The sequence below is a fragment of the Lemur catta genome, chromosome 8 (assembly GCF_020740605.2).
Source record: "Lemur catta isolate mLemCat1 chromosome 8, mLemCat1.pri, whole genome shotgun sequence".
In the NCBI taxonomy this organism is placed as follows: domain Eukaryota; kingdom Metazoa; phylum Chordata; class Mammalia; order Primates; family Lemuridae; genus Lemur; species Lemur catta.
In genome coordinates this window covers 38,811,051-38,826,056 of record NC_059135.1, presented here as the reverse complement: position 1 = coordinate 38,826,056, position 15,006 = coordinate 38,811,051, and the positions used below count along the sequence as shown (strand labels likewise).

Below are 15,006 nucleotides of genomic sequence, written 5' to 3'. Positions count from 1 at the left end.
TTCGAGACCAGCCTGAGCAAGAGTTGAGACCCTGTCTCTACTAAAAAAAAAAATAGAAAGAAATTATTTGGCCAACTAAAATATATATAGGAAAAAAAAAAAATTAGCCAGGCATGGTGGCACATGCCTGTAGTCCCAGCTACTCAGGAGGCTGAGGCAGTAGTAGGATCCCTTAAGCCCAGGAGTTTGAGGTTGCTGTGAGCTAGAAGCCATGGCACTCACTCTAGCCAGGGCAACAAAGCGACACTCTGTCTCAAGAAAAAAAAAAAGGACAACTAAGAATATATGTGAGAATATCATATATTTGCAATAGTACCTTACGTTTTACCCCAAAGGCACTGAATCAAACTACATGTACTTAAGAAACTTACTATATTTTTTAAATGAAACCAAAATACCATCCTTCTTTATCGAAAAAATAAAACTTCAAAACCTGACAATAACTAAACCTGAGAATTTTTAATAGTTGAAAGAAGATACTTCTGTTAGACCTTCAAAAATAAATATCATGGTATGATTTACTAAATTATGGAGGACGTCATTTGGAAAGTTGATTATTTACACACTCTTTCCTTTTTGTAAGGATTAACTGAAAAAGTATTCCTTAAGGATTTTGTTGATTATTCCTCTAGTTGTCTTTATGGGGACTCTGAATTCACTCAGTACAGTGGGATACAAATATAACCTAAAACATGTCAGGGCAAAATACATTTAAACAATCAACAAGCAAGTATTTGTGGAGTTTCTGTAAGATAAAATTCCTGCTTGTGGACTGGTTTAGATTTGAGAGGTAGGAAGGAAGCTATGGAAAGGTTTAGAACAAGCTCAGTCTGTGAGATAAACAGACTGGTAGTTTCTGATTGTGGAGAAAATCCCAGGACCTTGATTGCCAGTGCCTGGAAGGATGGCGGCACCACTAACAGGTAGAAGAAGCTGGAAAAAGATAAAAATTTCTGTTTCAGAAAAATTGAGTTCAAGGTGATAACAAGATCACAAGTTCAGAAAATATTACCTGGACAGGCATGTTGGCTGCAGCCAGTATTCTCCTCTCCTCCCTTAAACAATTTGAAATAACCACAGCTACATGCATTGGATTTCCATGAAATTTTCCCTGAAAAATTGAGCAAAAATAATTAACATAAACACTTAAATACGTGCATCATAAGAAAAAAATCACTGCTTGAAAATCAATAATTATCTCCCAATAAATATGTGAAATTATTTGGGATTTGTTCCAACAATCTGTTCTATTATAAAGCTATAGAAACTCAGACTGTGAACATAGATGCCTAAAGAGAGCATATTTCTCTTTGTCCTCAAAAATCACTTTAACAATTAAAAATCGTTCTTGAGCACCTCTTTAGGAAAGACCCTGAACACATACTCAGGAGGGTCAGTTTGCTTTAGGCTTAGGGCAGGTATTAAATATAAGAGTAACTTCCCTACAAATTATCAGGAAGCAGGTGGTCCCAGCTGTTCATTTGTTATCTCTGTGCATCATGGTATGCTTTGTCTTGGTCCATATTTGATGCTGTTCTTGTCAACTAGCTCATTACTGTATTAGTATACTAGAGTGCAACTACACCACACATTTCACCAATAATAATTTTATGACATCTAAGCATAAACATCTTTTTTTAACCAAGGTGAATGGTGCAGATACTGTACACTGGCAGCCTGTGGGCCTAATTCAGCCACCAGGCATGCTGTGTATATTAAAATCCTGGAATCCCGCAGGTGGAATGTGACTCCCCAGGGTTGCCACAGTGTACACCAAAGAGTGCCCCAAGCACTCATTTACCTTACCTGCAAGGCCTCTGTGGGTATCTGAGTATTCTAACTTAGATTTATAGCACCAATTTGAACACCGCCATCATTTTAGTTAATAGTGGTATATTTCTTTGTTACTAGATTTTTTTCCTAAGGCAGGATAAATAGGAAGCACAGTAGACAAATGCACTTATTCAGTTTCCTTCTGCCCTCCTCTTTCAAGGTGGTGCTAATATCCATTAAATGGACAAAAGGTCAAGAGCAGAAAAAATGAAATAATAATCCACAAAATGAAAAATTACTAATCAAAAGTAGAAATGAATCTTAAGCCAATGGGTCTTTCTAGGGAAAAAACGAGGTTATTGGTTGTAAACATTTTTATGGCTTTGGCTGCTGTCCCAATTTTATCAGATGATGCACTTTAATTAACACTGCTATTTGTAAAACCAGGGTAAACAACTATCTGAATTCTGCTCTTACATATTCTACAGTCTTCAAAACTTTCTCCCCCTTTAAATCAGAAATCTCTAAAAGAAAAAACAAAAGTGAATTAACTGAAACTTAAAAGTTAAAAAATAAAATGAAAATTATCCTATTACTAAGCAGGGATATCAAATTTCCGATTTCTGCATGTCAACAATTTCAGAGTCTATCAAGTTAGAACTTTCTCCTGCCGTTAATTTTCCCATCTATTGATTTTTTTTATAACTTGCATTTCACTCCCAAAGAAAAGTTTTATTTCCTCATTTTGCATTCAATTTATTTAAAAATTGTTCCATTGTTAAAAATAAAGGGCTCCTTCTATGGATAATTTGGAAGCTCTGTTATTAACGTAAACTTGAAAACTTTTCCCATCCAAGATCAATAGTTCCTCTAAGAACCCAAGAATTATCATTATTTGTCTTTGTTTTTCTCACTGTTATTGGAGTATTTGCATGTTGATCATTCAGATACTACCTTGCAACATTTCTCAGTTCTGTTGTGCACTTTTTCATTTTCTGTTTTTACCTGAACTTTCTTTTACCTTCCTTTTCAGATTCAGTTTCCCCCATATCTTGTAAGGTTAAATTACTCATTTTTTCTCCTTTGTTGAGAGCCAGGAATCACCACTGTTTTCACCTAGGGTATCTTCTCACTTTCCTTTTGCATTTTTCCTAACTTAGTTGCTCACTTAAACATATGAGACAAAAACATATTATGGAAAATTTATCACTATAGATGCAATACCAAATGAGTACTTTTATTTTTCTAAGTATCAAAGATGTACTCATATTCACCTTACAGTAGTTTCCAAGTATATAGACCTCAAAACAACAGCAACAAAACAAACCCCTAAGTGTGTGTTGGTGGAAGGTAGGAAGGAAGACAGTGCCAGAGAAAGAGAAACTGCCCATTTTCTATTGTGTATCAGTCTCTCTCACGCATATGCATTGCAAATACATTTTCCCTCTGGCTTGTTCTTTTCCTCTGTCTTCTAGTGTCAATAAGCAGAAGTTATTAATTTTAATAAAGTCACTTATTAATCTTTTCCTTTATGGTTGTTCTTTTTATGACTTGATCAAGAAATCTTTCCCTAAGCTGCAGTCATGGAGATTTTTTTCCTATGATTTTGCCGTTAATTGTAATTTACTTGGAGCTTGTTACTAATAAGATTCCTTTCACTTTTTTCCATATGGATACCCAGTTCCAACAGCGTTACGGAGCATTCCATTCTTTCACCACCACTCTGCTGGGCCAATGTGTCATAAATCAAGTGTCCATATGTGGGTGGTCTTGTTTCTAGAATTCATTCCATTTTATGGGTCCATCTCTGCTTTATCAACAGATTGTCTTTATTACTAGAGCTTTGTAATAAGTATTGAAGTCAAGTAGAATAGGTTTCCTTTGCATTTCCCTACAAATTTTAGAATCAGCTTGTCAAGTCACACCCACACACACACACACATACACACACACATTCTGGTTGAGAATTTGAATGGCACTAAATCTTTAGATAAATATATGGAGATTTTCCATCTTTATAATTGTGTTCTAATCCATTTATTTAGGTCTTCTTTAATGTCTGTTTAAATTATAATATTCCACATAGGGATTTTATATTTCTTTTGTTAGCCTTACTTCTATGCAGTTTGTATTTTTTAATACTAGGACAATATCTTTCCTTCCTAATTGTTTTTTGCTAGTATATAGAAATATAATGGATTTTTGTATTTTGATTTTGAATCCAGCAACCTTGTTAAACTCTTATTGATCCTAATAGTGTATCTGTAATATCTCTTATCAATTCTAAAATTTTATCTGTAGATTCATTTGGATTTTGTGCACACACAAATCACATCTTGTGCAAATACTAATAGAATTTTTCTCCTTTTCAGTAGTCTAATTTCCATCAGGATTTTACCTTTGTCCTAAGACCTTAGCCATTTAGAAATGTATTGGTTAATTCTCAACTATAGGAATTTTCTATTTATCTTTTGTTTTTTTTTACTGATTTCTAGGATAATTTAGTGATCACTTTAAATTTGTTTAGACTTATTCTGTGTCTAGCATATGAATATTTTGTAAATGTTTCATGTGAGCTTGTAAAGAATGTATATTCTGTAGTTGTTAGCTGCAAATATTTTATACAGGTTCATTAAGCCAAGGTTGTTAATTGTTTTGTCCAAATTTCTGTATCCTTGGTGATTTCTTTGTTTTGCCTGACCCATGTTATCAGTTATCGAAAGAGGTATCTTAAAATCTACTTTGTGAATTTTTCTCCTTGTGGTTCTGTCATATACATTTAGACTTGTTATATTTACTGGTGAGTAAAATCTTTCATTACTACAAGCTGACCTTTATTTCTGGTAATGCTTTTTGCCTTTAAATAAAAATATAAACTATACTAGAGTGCTTTTCATCACTTAGAGTCTTATTGAAAGAACTTTTGATTTATTTCAACATAAATATATTTAATCATTTATCAGTATTGTGCACACATAAAATGGAAAATATACATGAAATAAATTGGCTAATGTCTTCCTAAAATTCTGTACTTATTTGAATTAAACTTTTCTGAATATCTTTTAAACTCAAATTCATTGGCATACATATTTTTCCATAAAATAATGTCCTTTGGGCCATCAAGAATGTCAGTGGTCTCTCATTTCTTTAGAGTGTGCACAACTATTATCTCCATTCTGTAAGTTTTGATGCTGTCACTTTCCTGATCTTACCAGAATTTCTCAGTACATGGTTTTGACACAAGAATCAGAACTCACGCTCCTTCTGCAAATGGTCATTAAATGGTTTGTTGACTGAAACATTAAGAGATTGTAATGGTCCGGTTATACTGTCATGATTAACAACCACATCACTGCACTTATAAGTGAGATAATTATTTAACTCTTTAGACAGATGTCCATGAAATCTTCCAGAATGAGAGTATATGGTAGATTCCCCAGTTGTCTATTCCAGAAAACTTCTAGTTTTTCCTCAGCTCAGCTACCATCCATCTACTCTTCTGGGTCACTCCCAATAGTACCTTTGAAGAAATTCTTATTCTGAGACATTGTTTTACAGTTTAAAATTAAAAATGGTGGCAACTTCAGCAATCAGCAGCTAGACATAAGATCACAGTGATACGCTGCTTTTTATAACCTGAATTCATAATCCTGATCTCCTTAAAGATCCCTTTGCATTGACAGTGTAATTTTAAGTCTTGCCAAGGAAAACCAGTCTCTCACCCTCTAGCATTACTTCTTTGATTAAACACATATTAATATTTTAATTTTTCCTTGATGGCATGCTGGAAGTGTTTTCTGTTCAGTCAGCAGGATGTTTCTGAAAAACTGATGTTGTACATTTTAATGACAATACTGTGCAATGCATGATTCGTTTACTCCAGGCTCTTACTGTGCTGAGATTTCTTTAATATATTATGAGGGATCTGGGAATTTTTCTTGCCACTGTTGCTTTGTGTATGATAGACAGTCAAGTTTGCATGCATTTCAGTGATAAAATATAATACAACTTCATCTACTTGTGGGTGTCTTCCTTTCTTACATTCGGTAAAACACTTTATTGTTGCTTTCCAAGAAAATTTGAAATTTAGGATCATCCATCTAGTGACAAATATTTGCTTAACAAATATAAAATTTGTACTCTGATAATTTGTTCCCATCCTACTCAGCTTACATGACAAATATTTGTTTCAATCCTAAATCAGAGTGCTATATTTCGATGACAGTCTAAACAGCAATTAGGCTCAACATGTGTTGTATCAACAGTGCACGTAATTCAACTGAAGTGACAACAACATGAATAGCTATGACCCAGTTTCACATCATAAGCAATGACAACAATGCTGTGATTGCCACATGGCATCAGCAATTAAAAGGTGTTATCGATTGTAAGATGCATTCCGATTTCAGTGATGTTTAAGTGTGGGGAAAAGGTATCTTAGAATGAATGAATATGCTTTTTCATTCTTTTTTGCTACTTTATGCTAAATTTCTTGGTTTTACTTCAGATTCCCTTTCTACTACTGCTGCATCTAATTTCTGAATTTGACTTGTGATTAAAGAGTAACTTGTCATTCATTTGCTCTTTTTCTTCCAAATGTTCTAAGGAGGACCAGAGTCAGAAGCAACCGATGTGAGAAGGCCTGCTCAAAATAATCTCCTCCATTCAGGTGACACAGAGCCTGAAATTTCACAAGTAGACATTCACTCCTTTGAGTCCTTTTCACAATAATCCTTTTTAAAATGTAAACACACCTGAAAGAGTTAACACCAATTTCCTCTGTGTTGTGAAGGTATTCTCTGGCTGCAGTGACCTGGCAACTGCAGGATGAGAGTAATGGGTCCTGGGTCAAATAAAAGGAGAAGTTTCAGGAGATCCCTGAAAGAGGACAGCATTAGTGACCAAAGGGCATATGGGATTCTGAAGAAACACCACACACCTAGCAACACTTCTAGCTTGGGTTCCTCCAGAAACTGACCCTGAGACAAGGATTCCAGTGCACATTGTTTAAGTGGGAGTTGATCCCAAAAAACACCACTAGGGGAGAGGGCAAGTGAGACAAGGAAGAGAGGGCAGCCAGTAAAGGGTGTGCTATCAAGCCATTTGCTATGATGGGCTGAGAATTCTGGAAGTCAGTGTAGAACACGTGACTTAGAGTTATCTACTCAAGAACTTAGGGAACTAGAGTATTTTTATATCAGCTCTTGTCATCTATCATTATAGATAAAAAAAAAAAAAGATGGGCTGCTGGCAGTTGGAATTCTACTTGGTTGAACTAAAATGATAAGGCCAAGAGGCCAAGAGGATGTGGGCAGGACACCCCCACCTCTGCTATGCCAGCCCTTCTCCTAACCGCAATTTGAGGAATTTTTTACTTCTCATTTTTTTAACTACCTGCAATTATACTGTACTCAAATGTTGATTGGGATATGAGGCTTTTGTCTCTACAAAGTAAAATGTGTTCACTTTTTTTTTACTGCAAATCTGCAATCTACTGCATACTTCTGGTTGCCAGCTAGCTTTCTCCCATTTTATCATCACAATTACTGCTGTTAAGTAATTTTTATCCTTGTCCAATGTCAAGCACATTGGCCAGTTTCTACATAATAGCATGGTCTCAACTTCAGTTTCTTATTATTTCCTTCTCTTTATTCTGAGCATGCAATTCTTCTTAATGGTGTCTACCTTATCCTTTCTTGCCAGAGTCATAAGTGTATGTCTACAGTGAAAAAAAGCAAACCTACTAAATTCAAGAAGAGCAGACCTACTTAAGTATGTTTAAAAAATAAATAAAAAATATATAAAATAATAAAAAATAAAAAATTTTAAAATTAGCCAGGCATGGTGGTGCACACCTTTAGTCTCAGCTACTTTGGAGGCTGAGACAGGAGGACCGCTTGAGCCCAAGAGTCAAAGGTTGCAGTGAACTGTGATCATGCCACTGAACTCCAGCCTAGGTGACAGAATGAGACCCCCATCTCTTAACAAATAAAACAAGAACTAAATTTCATGTTCAATTTGTACAGGACTCAATGGATAGGAAGACTCAATATTGTGAAGATGTCAATTCTCCCCAACTGATCTATGGATTCAATGAAATCTGAATCAAAATCCTAGCAAGGATTTTGTGGATATTGACAAACTAATTTTAAAGTTTATATGGAGAGGTTTGCTAGATATAAGATCATACCATCATCAAAGAGTGATAGCCTGACCTCTTCTGCCCCCACTGGGGCACCCTTGATTTCCTTCTCTTGTCTGATTGCTCTGGCTAGGACTTCCAGCACTATGTTGAATAGAAGCGGTAATAGAGGGCAGCCTTGTCTGGTTCCAGTTCTAAGCAAGGATGCTTTCAATTTTTCCCCATTCAGTATGATATTGGCTGTGGGCTTGTCATATATGGCTACGACATGATCTTGTATCTAGAAAACCCCAAAGATTTGGCCATGAAACTATTGGAATTGATAAGCAAATTAAGCAAAGTCTCAGGTTAACCAATGTACACAAATCAGTAGCATTCCTATATGTCAATGACAGTCAAACTGAGAGCCAAATCAAAGACTCAATACCCTTCACAATAGCAGTAAAGAAAATAAAATACCTAGGAATATATTTAACTAAGGACGTGAAAGACCTCTACAGGGAGAACTACAAAACAGTGAAGAAGGAAATAGCAGAGGATATAAACAGATGGAAAACCATACCATGCTCATGGGTCAGCAGAATCAACATTGTTAAAATGTCTATACTACCCAAAGTGATCTACAGATTCAATGCAATCTTTATTAAAATACCAAAATCATTTGTCACAGATCTAGAAAAAATAATTCTACACTTCGTATGGAAACAGAGAAGACCCCATATAGTAAAAGCAATCTTAGGCAAAAAGAACAAATTGGGAGGCATCAATTTACCAGACTTCAAGCTATACTACAATGCTATAGTAACTAAAACAGCATGGTACTGGCATAAGAACAGAGACATAGACCAATGGAACAGAACTGAGAACCCAGATATAAAACCATCCTCATATAGCTATCTAATCTTTGACAAAGCAGACAAAAATATACACTGGAGAAAAGAATCCTTATTCAATAAATGGTGCTGGGAAAATTGGATAGCCACATGTAGAAAACTGAAACAGGATCTGCACCTCTCACCTCTCACAAAAATCAACTCACAGTGGATAACAGACTTAAACCTAAGACATGAAACTATAAGAACTCTAGAACAAAATATGGGAAAAACTCTTATAGATACTGGCCTAGGGAAAGAATTTATGAAGAAGACCCCAAAGGCAATCACAGCAACAATAAAAATAAATAAATGGGACCTAATCAAATTGAAAAGCTTCTGCACAGCCAAGAAAACTATCATGAGAGCAAACAGACAACCTACAGAATGGGAGAAAATATTCACATGCTACACATCCAATAAAGGGCTGATAATTAGAATCTATATAGAACTCAGGAAAATCAACAAGAAAAAAAATCAAACAACCCATCAAAAAATGGGCAAAGGACACAAACAGAAAGTTTTCAAAGGAAGACAGACCAATGGCCAACAAACATATGAAAAAGTGCTCAAAATCTTAATAATCAGGGAAATGCAAATCAAAACCACAATGTGATATCACTTAACTCCAATGAGACTAGCTTTTGTCAAAAAGATCCAAAACAACAAATGTTGGCATGGATGTGGAGAGATAGAAACTCTCATACACTGCTGGTGGGACTGCAAACTAGTATAACCTCTATGGAAAGTAATATGGAGATACCTCAATGAGCTACAAGTAGAACTACCATTTGATCCAGCAATCTCATTACTGGGCATCTACCCAAAGGAAAAAAAGACATTCTATAAAAAAGATATCTGCACTAGAATGTTTATAGCAGCACAATTCACAATTGCAAAGATTCAAGTGCCCATGAATACATGAGTGGATTAATAATATGTGGTATATATATACCATGGAGTTCTACTCAGCCACAAAACCCAGTGGTGATCTAGCACCTCTTGTATTATCCTGGATAGAGCTGGAGCCTATCCTATTAAGTGAAGTATCACAAGAATGGAAAAATAAGCACCACATGTACTCACCATCAAATTGGCATTAACTGATCGACACTAATGTGCACATTTAGTAGTAACGTTCACCGGGTGTTGGGCTGGTGGGAAGGAGGGGGAGGGGATGGGTATCTTCACACCTGATGGGTGCGGTGCGCACCGTCTGGGGGATGGACATGCTTGAAGCTCTGACTCGGGTGGGGCAAAGGCAATATATGTAACCTAGACATTTGTACCCCCGTAATATGCTGAAATTTAAAAAAAGTTAATATGGAGAGGCAAAAGACCCAGAATAGCCATAAAATTGAAGGAAAAAAACAAAATTGGAGGATTGACACTACTGACTTGAGGACTCTCTGTAAAGCTACAATAATCAAGATGGTGTGGTGTCAGCAAAAGAATAGACAGATCAATGGAACAGAATAGACAGTTCAGAAATAGACCCACATAAATAAACTTAACTGATCTTTGCCAAAGGGGCAAAGGCAATACAATGGAGCAAAGATAGTCTTTTCAACAAATGGTGCTGGAACAGCTGGGTGTCCACAAGCAAAAATCAATCTAGACACAGACCTTACACGCTTTACAAAAATTAACTCAAAGTGGACCACAGACCTAAACATAAAATGCAAAACTACAAAACTCCTAGAATATAACATAGGAGAAAATCCAGATGACCTTGAATTTGGGGCTGACTTTTTAGACAACACCAAAGGCACAATCCATGAAAAAACAAATTGATTAGGTGAACTTCATTAACATTACAATTTTCTGCTCTGTGAATGACACTGTTAAGGAGTAAAAAGTCAAACCACAAACTGGGAGAAAATATTTGCAAAAGAGAGAACTGATAAAGAGCTATTATGCAAAGTGTGAAAAGAACTTTTAAAACTCAACAAGAAGAAAACAAACCCAATATAAAAATGAGCCAAATACCTTGACAGACACATCACCAAAGAAGACATACAGATGGCAAATAAGCATATGGATATGTCATCACCAAAACACAAATTAAAACAACAATGAGATACTACTATGCACCTGTGAACACTGACCAACCAAATGCTGACAAGGACGTAGAGCAACAGGGACTCTCATTTGTTGCTAGTGGGAATGAAAAATGACACAGTCCTTTTGGAAGACAGTTTAGCAGTTTCTTATAAAACTATACATATATTTGCCATGTGATCCAGTAATCACATCCCTTTACCCAATGGGGGTGAAAGCTCATTTCTAAACAAAAACCTGCACTTGGATATTTATAGCAGCTTTATTCACAATTGCAAAACTTTAGAAGCAACCAAGATATCCTTCCATATGTGAATAAGAAATAAACTTTGGTACATTCAGATGATAGAATGTTATTCAGTACTAAAAAGAAATGAGTTATCAAGCCATGAAAAGACATTGATAAAACTTTCATGCATACTACTAAGTGAAAGAAGCCAATCTGAAAAGGCTACATACTGTATGATTCCAACTATATGGCATTCTAGAAAAGTCAAAACTATGGAGACAGTAAAAAGATCAGTGGTTGCCAGGGGTTAGAGGGGAGAGAGGGATGAATAGGTGGAGCACAGACGATTTTTAGGGCAATGAAACTATTCTGTATGATAATGTTATGGTGGGTACATGCCATTATGCATTTGTTAAAACCCATAGAACTGTGTAACACGAAACTTCTGGAGTGGAGGCTAAGGAGGTATATGGGAACTCTGTACTTTCCATTCAAATTTTTTGTAACCCTAAGACTACTCTAAAAAATAATTTTTTTTATTTTTTTAAATTTTCTTACTGCTGTTACAGTAAGTTCTTACATGCTCTCCTTTTGCTATTCCCCTTGCCAGAAATGAATGAATTCAGATGAATGAGGTTGCTTGCCTCCCGCACTAACAGTTAGCTGTAAATTCTCTCATCACCACAAAGGTTTTCTTAATACAAGGGAAGTAAGGTATAGATTCTCAATGGACATAAATTATTAATGCCCTGTTATTTATGCTAATAATAGCACATTCATCTTAAACTAGCTAAAACTTAGCTGCAGGTATAGATAGCTTGTCTTACTTTATTTTTCAAAGAAACTCCTTCTTAAAAGCCATCAAGTATGTCCTCTGAAAGTTCTGAGTACATTTCCTGCATAACATTCTATGTCTGTGAAGACTTGACACTTTGAGACAATTGCTCTGAGAGGTAGCCAGAGAGCCCTCTGTACGAAGTCAGGGACTTGGTTCTGTGTGACCTTAGGTAAGTCACTTCTTAACCTTCATTGCTTTAATTGTCCTGTTAGTTAGGATAGTAAGACTTGTCATTCATCACAGAGCATGTCAGACAATCGAGAAAGAGCTCTGTAACTTGTAAAACATTCTATTTAATATAAATATGTGGAGTTTTCTATGTTGTCTCATGGGCGTGTTAGGAGAGTGTAAAGCTCATAAATGGTAAGATCGACAAAAACAAAAGATAAACATCTTCCTATTAGTTTCACAGAAATCACCAAAACTGATTATAAAAAGCCAATGAAGTAAGACTGAGTTGTGTTCCAGGAAATAGATTTATGTGAATATAAGAGAAATTCCAGAAAAAGGAAGACTGTATTTGGGGGTTTTCAAAACACAAGACAGTGGGGACTTTCCTGGCATTTCTTCAGGGCTAACTCGCACATGCACACAAATACACTGAAAGCTGCTTTGAATAAAAAGTTAACACACAAGCTAGCAATTAGCAATAATAATACAGTGCTTTCACCTGAACATAATTCACATCCTCTTTTGAAGAGAATCATTAACACTACGCTTTCTTTGCATAGAAAAAGACCTGGGAAGGAACACGTCAAGATGTCACCAATGATTATCTTTGGACAATGAGATTAGGGAAAACACTTTCACTTCAATTCTTGGGTATTGTTAGATTTTCTTTTAAATTAAGCATGTGTTACTTTTATGATCAAAACTAAACAAGAAGTGCTAAAGTACACACTTCCATATTCCACATCAGGTCTTTCTCTTTGCTTGACTTACGCAGGGGGTTTTGTAAAAGATGAATGCTGGCTTTGAAAATGTTAACCAGGTGAAAGGACAAGAAAAGAGAGTTGGAGTCCAGTCACCATATGACAACTAAAATTCAGTGCTCACAGGGAATTCACATTGTTGTAATTAAGAGGCAAATACATTGCTTAATTGAAAAATGACAGGAAGAGAAAAAGGTAGATGTTAGCAAACTATACTTACTATTTATATTTGAATATACGAATAACAGAACCTGCCATGTACTCAGTACCTATTATGTGCAGGGTGCTTTACGGACTTAGTTTTTATCCCGACAATAGCCTGCAAAGTATATATTGGGCAGCCCCGGGGTCATGTCATTTGTGAAAAGTCATAGAGCGAGGAAGTCAAGGAAAAGAACTCCTCAAATCCAGGTGTTTCTCGTTCTACAACCTATGACTTTCCAAATCACTACTTCCTTCCACTGATTCCTTCTTTATTTAACCAGACCCTGTGAGCCACAGCTGCATTTAATTTTATTTTCCCCCAAAATAAACTTTATAATATTTTAGATGATAAATCTGTTCAGGTCTAACCATTATTTGTGAAACCTCAAGATAGCTGCAGTGGTTAAACAAACCAAGAGAAAATGACCATGTATTTCATTATAAAATGATTAAGTCACTTTCAAGAGATAGCTTAGGCTGCAGTACCCTGACAGTTCTACTTGCTGTTGGTAGAGGCAATGTGTCATGGTCTGTGGGTGTCCCTGCATGGTCTTGCTAGGTATGCCAACAACGCAAGGCCCTGACCATTCTTTTTTTTTTTTTTTTTTTGAGACAGAGTCTCACTCTGTCAACCTGGCTAGGGGTGTTCACATAACTCACTGTAACCTCAAGCTCCTGGGCTCAAGAGATCCTCCTGCCTCGGCCTCCTGAGTAACTGGGACTACAGGTACGTGCCCACCACACCCAACTAATTTTTCTATTTTTTTGTAGAGACTGAGCCTCATTCTTGCTCAGGCAGGTCTCAAACTCCTGACCTCAAATGATCCTCCTGCCTCAGCCTCCCAGAGTGCTAGGATTACAGGTGTGAGCCACTGCACCCAGCTCCAGGCCATTCTTTACTTGTGCCATTTCTCAGGGTTGTATTGGTAGCAGGCAACCTTGAACAGCAAGGTAACATCTCCCTCCAGCCAAAGAGTGGGTTTGCTTCCTTAGCTATAAAAGCAGTGAATTCCTCAAGTTCAGTGTTCCTCTCCTGTAATGCAACCCACTGAGTGTGCAAACATCCATGATGGGCCCCTCTGTGTCACCTCCACGTGTAGGACTTGGGGCACACGGAGAACCAGTGCAAATGAACACAAAGCTCTGACTACTGCTTTTGCTTCGAATAATAAAGGTTTTTTTGTCTCTGATCTAGAAGTCTCATACCTTTTTCTAGCACCTCTGAAACAATAACAAGCTGTGTTAGCTTGCAAGAAGGATAAAACCCTAGACCCTGCACAGTTCTTGATAGTTGCTTGTGTTGGAACACTTATCACATAGCATTTCCAACTTTATGTCTATGTCTGATTTCCCATCTAGACTCAGCATCTTTCAAAAGCAGGGATTGGTCTTCTTTAAGATCAGTCTTGAAATAGATGTCACCTCATAGGAACCTCACAAATGTTTGCTGAATGATCAAATAAGAGGATGAATAAATTATAATAATCCCCTCCTGAGAGAAAAATGGAAAAAGCATGTTGTTCAATCTCTGTGTTGGTAAAGACCTCTGTCTTTAAATCCTTCTGGAGATTTTTATTAGTTATTTATCCCTAGTAGCCATAAAGATATAAAACTAGAGTCTTGAGATTATTTGGAAGAGGACAGCAGGGAATGAAATGCCCCTGGAGATGGCAATTTTGCTTTTCAAAGGCTGAATGGGATCCTCACCCTAGTTGATCAGTGTCATTGGTAGTGAGACTGCCTTAAGGAAAATTGAACCATGAAGGCCGTTCCTTCAGTGGGGCTGATGTTTCCTGCTCATTGTGTGGTAAGATACTCTCTCTACTGAGGGTAAAAGAATCTGTGTCCTTCCCTATGTCTTATAAGATCATTGTGTCACCCTTTCACCCTTACTCTGTGATAAAAATAGATATATCATCATCATTATTACAGAGTATTTAGATAAGACTCTAAGG

General features: G+C 36.4%; 1 protein-coding gene across 1 annotated transcript in view; it reads right to left on the bottom strand.

The window, feature by feature from the left end:
- Positions 1–15,006, bottom strand: part of STAT4 (signal transducer and activator of transcription 4) — a 93,322-nt gene that overhangs the window by 38,995 nt on the left and 39,321 nt on the right. The window contains exon 4 of the mRNA XM_045559218.1: positions 1,013–1,111. Within this exon, the coding sequence (XP_045415174.1) occupies positions 1,013–1,111 (99 nt within the window). The remainder of the gene's footprint in view (positions 1–1,012; positions 1,112–15,006) is intronic.